The following is a 4,226-nucleotide window of genomic DNA, read 5'->3' on the forward strand; positions in this document are numbered from 1 at the left end:
TAAGTAAAGGGAAGACGAGCAAAGAGAAAGATCAAGACAGGAAAGGGAGCGAGTCCGAGAGTTTATATGAGTGGGCTCACCAGAATTTAGAAGAGACAGGGAAGAAGAGAGTATGAACGGCTCAAAACGGCGACCTCGGGTGTTTATCAGAACATTACCCCAATGGGTATGTCGACAATTGAAATCACCTAGCAGGAGCACAGGCTCCGGCAAGGAGTCCAGTAGATGTTTCAGATCAGGAAGGGAAAGCGGGACACTCGGGGGAGATAAATGGAACAAACCGTGTACCATTTCCTCAGAATAATACGAGCAGCAGAACAATGGAGAGGCGAAGGAAAAAGTAAGGGACAAAGGGAACATCAGAACGAATCGAGAGAGCAGAAGAGTTAGGAACCCCAGCAACAGTTAGGGGGGAGAAAGGAATAGCACGTAAGCGACCAGGATGAGCACCAAGCATTGCCTCCTGGAGACAGACACAAGGGGCGAAAATCATGAAAGCAGCAGTTGGAGTTCAAGGAAACTGGCGTAATAACCACGAATGTTCCATTGAAGAACAGACATCGACAGGAAGAAAAAGGACAGCAGAGAACAACGAAGAAACAAAGGCGAAAAGGGAGCACAGTGTGCTAAAGAAGCGCAGGATCAGGATCAGGGTCAGCGAAGTCAGGGTTAGGGGGCATTTGTAAACTGAGTAAAGGAGGAGGAAAGGAGTGGACAAACAGGGTCTGGGGGGGGGGAAAGGGGGGGGGGCAACCGAGGGTCAAGGACAGCAGCAGGAGGGGCAGAAACCAGGAAGGAAACCTCAGCAAGGGCAGCAACCGAGAGGGAAGCAGGGGCCAAAGAGACCTCCATAGCAGGAACAGGGGGCGGAACCACAGAAACGGGAGGGGGGTTGGAGCGAGAGAGTCAGAGGTAGGGGGCGAGGAAGAAGGCGAAGCCTTCTTACCCGCCGGGGAGGTTATCTTAGATGATTTCGGGGCTTTTTAGTGTCTCCACGGCCCGGTCCTCGACCTGGCCTCCACCCCCAGGAAGCAGCCCGTGACAGCTGACTAACACCAAGGTACCTATTTTACTGCTAGGTAACAGGGCATAGGGTGAAAAATACTGCCCATTGTTTCTCGCCGGCGCCTGGGATCAAACCCAAGACCACTGGATCACAAGTCCACTGTGCTGTCCGCTCAGATGATCGACTCCCAGGAGGAGGAAGGAGAGGGGCCAGACTTATGCTTCTGACTCAAGGAGACAGGCATCCCAGCAACAATGTACTGGGCAACAGATTCTAGTGTCTCAACAGGAGAAACAGAACGAAAGCAAACACGACGGCGGGTGGGAGAGTGATGGACATCAGCCCCCACCGACAGGCAGCATGGAGAGCAAAGAGACAGAGGAGAAGGATGGGAAGGAGGATCAGAGGGAGACGAGGAAGAAGACACAGGAGACACGACAGACTGGGAAGAAAGAAGGGGAACCGCAGACAGAGAGGTAGGAGGGGCTGGGACCCTCCAGGACAGAACACAAAGGAATAGAAGAGGAGGTGGTGGGTGTGTCTGGGTCTAAGGCCCGGAAACAGTTGTGAAACTGAGGAAGGCGGCAAGGACGAGGAGAGGAAGAGCGCAACACACGAGCATAAGAGACGTTAGCATAAGGGGGAAGACGGCAAACTTGGCGCCTCGCCTCAGGAAAAGACAAATGTTCCCGGTGCTTCAAGTTGAGGACGGCAGCCTCAAGCTTGTAATGTATGCACGAGTGGGAGAAGATAGGGTGGACCTCACTGCAATTGAGGCAGCGAGCCTGGGGAGAAATGCACTCCGACTTAAGAGTGACCCTCGTCCCCACACATGGGACAGAAAGAGACAGTACTGGAGCAGTGGAGGGCACCATGCCCAAACCTTTAGCACTTATTACAGAGCCGAGGAGAGGGAATGTACTCCTGGACAGAGCACCTGACGCCAGCAAGAATGACAAAAGGTGGAAGGGTCCTACCATCAAAGGTAATCTTCACACCTCAAAGGGGTTGACGGTGACGACCATGAGTCCACCTGGAGGACAGAATGGCCTTGGGCTTCGAGGACGTGCCGAATATCTTCGTGACAGTCCTGCAGAATCCGAACACCGGTCGCAACATGGGGCGGGAGGAGAATAGTGCCAATACTGGCATTCAACCGAGTGTTCTTGGAGACCCGAACAGGGGTCTCGCCAAGGCAGGATAAGGCGGCCAAGTGGGAGGCTGCATCCTGAGGAGCAGCAACGACACACATACCAAGACGGGTGGGGTTGAAGGTAACAGAGGCGTCTACTTAATCGACAAGGTGCCTATGGAGGGAGAAATCGCCAGGAGGCGAAGAATGAAGAGGGAGGAAATCAAAGTATTTGCCCCACGAAGCGGGACCAAACAAGGCTTGCAACGCATCAGTATGGGAAGGAATCGAGCGAGCGCAGCCGTGGCGAGGACGGCGTTGAGAACCCCCAGACAGGGGTTAAAAGGCGCAGTAGCCACAACTAGAGACTTAGCCGTGCCAGGGGATGAGGTGGGCACCACTGGGGGCTTGGGGTTCGACCCAACCACAGAGGAGGGAGGGGAGCCGAGGGGAGTAGTCAGGAGAGGAGGAGCTAGGTCGGGGCCCAATGCAGCGGGGGCTACAGAGCCAGGTTTTCCAACACAGTCCGACTCGGGGGCTTGGTCGCCCACCCCACGAGCCCGGGAAGGTAGAAGTGAACAGAATTAGACATAAGGCCGAGAGGAAAATATTCATTCACGAATGTGCCCTTATACCCACCATGGAGCCACAAATAGAGGCAGGACACCCAACAAGAAGCTATTGCTGATCATGCCGCGGCCCCTGTTAAATAAGGGGTGTGTCTGTACTATGGGGCCTAGTATTATCTGGATGTAGGGGCAATAGTAAGCATTAAGAGTTATCAAAATGGGAGATCTAAAAGGCCCGGCCCCCAAATAAAACTATAAGCAGTGCTGAATACTTGGCTACACACAAGATCAGTCTAGAGGTTGATTTAAGATCTCCTACACAGGAAGAACTGATACTCTCTTACTTCACTTATTTATTAACCCCTTAACAACCCTCCATATACATTCACACCAATAACAAAAATAATAATTACTTTACCACACTATCTTACGTTAAAAGCCTTGGTCCACATAAGCAGGATACAAGGTTTTACACTGAAAACAAGCTAGGGTAAAGTTCTACTAAGAAAACACTTGAAGCTAGAGTCAGCTTAGGGTAGGGAGACCACGTGGTTCCACTGGGACCCCTTTAGAATAACTAGTAATATAAACTCTAAAAACACCTACTGCACACAAAGTATACTACTCTACACCTAGAACACATGTATGCCAGAAAATGAATAATGTACAGAGTATACTTAGCTCGAAACAAGACACAGAAATAAGGAACGAGGAGGAAGGGTAGGAGGATCCTATCCACCCAACGCCAGCTCAGAAAAAGAACGACTCTCAGTCTCCTTTCCCCTAGCTGGCTCGCTGCCGGCAGACTGCTCAACTAATCGTACGGCAGCCCTATACCAAGTTTACTCAGGTTTACTTTACAAATGATTAGAAAGTATTAGTAAACATAGTTGGTGCCTATGTTATTATTTAATAATCAACCCCAAGCTCAGTCTTTAAATGCTCTTTGAGAAACAAGAATAGAATTTACGTCTGGCAGGGAAGATACAAACAATTGTAGCTCGTGATGCGCCCAACTATACTATAAGAAAGTTTAATAGCTCAATTTTGACCTCTGGTTTCCACTGAGGAACCCAGGGTCGTAACACCCCCGTAGGGGTGCGTCGTGAGTATACACCCTACAAACGCCACCTTGAGAGCCGTCAGTCCGTCGAGATCGGGTTTAGTGACGAAAGGAGGATTGGCAATAAAAGGTTCCCCTCGCTCTCGATGTTGGGTACTACAGTCCTACGGGCGCAAGAGTATGCCTCCCCAATCACCTGGGCATCAAAATAGAAGTCCAAAAGAATAACCAAAACAAGCAAAAGGTCGGCAGGAAACGACAAGCAGATAGGAGAAGAGGGGTGAGAAAAACGTAACATAAGGAAAGGGAAAAGCAATCCGGAACAATTGGAGAAGACAGCAGCAGGAGCGTAAGGCCACAAAAAGACAGAGGACTGTCCCCATGGAGCATCACACTCCGGCAGCCGACCACCAAGCCCCCACCCGGCGCCAACGGGCCGGATGGGGAGGGGGCTGA

The 4,226-nt window shown here is 51.2% G+C and overlaps 1 protein-coding gene across 1 annotated transcript; it reads left to right on the plus strand.

Annotated features, from left to right (window-relative positions):
• Nucleotides 1-491: 491 nt before the first annotated feature.
• On the plus strand, nt 492-2,143 carry LOC138360971 (uncharacterized). The gene is made up of 3 exons (XM_069320458.1): nt 492-668; nt 1,295-1,482; nt 1,939-2,143. The coding sequence occupies exons 1-3, from the start codon at nt 492-494 to the stop codon at nt 2,141-2,143; spliced, it is 570 nt and encodes a 189-aa protein (XP_069176559.1).
• Nucleotides 2,144-4,226: the final 2,083 nt, after the last annotated feature.

This window comes from Procambarus clarkii, unplaced genomic scaffold, assembly GCF_040958095.1.
Source record: "Procambarus clarkii isolate CNS0578487 unplaced genomic scaffold, FALCON_Pclarkii_2.0 HiC_scaffold_136, whole genome shotgun sequence".
In the NCBI taxonomy this organism is placed as follows: Eukaryota; Metazoa; Arthropoda; class Malacostraca; order Decapoda; family Cambaridae; genus Procambarus; species Procambarus clarkii.

Excerpts from the sequence above, each read along its gene's own strand:
- LOC138360971 (XM_069320458.1), top strand. The coding sequence starts at position 492 with ATGAAAGCAGCAGTTGGAGTTCAAGGAAACTGGCGTAATAACCACGAA. Across the intron at positions 669-1,294 it reads TCAGGGTCAGCGAAGTCAGG|GAGAAACAGAACGAAAGCAA; the intron begins GTTAGGGGGCAT and ends GTGTCTCAACAG. Across the intron at positions 1,483-1,938 it reads GGGGAACCGCAGACAGAGAG|AGCACCTGACGCCAGCAAGA; the intron begins GTAGGAGGGGCT and ends ACTCCTGGACAG.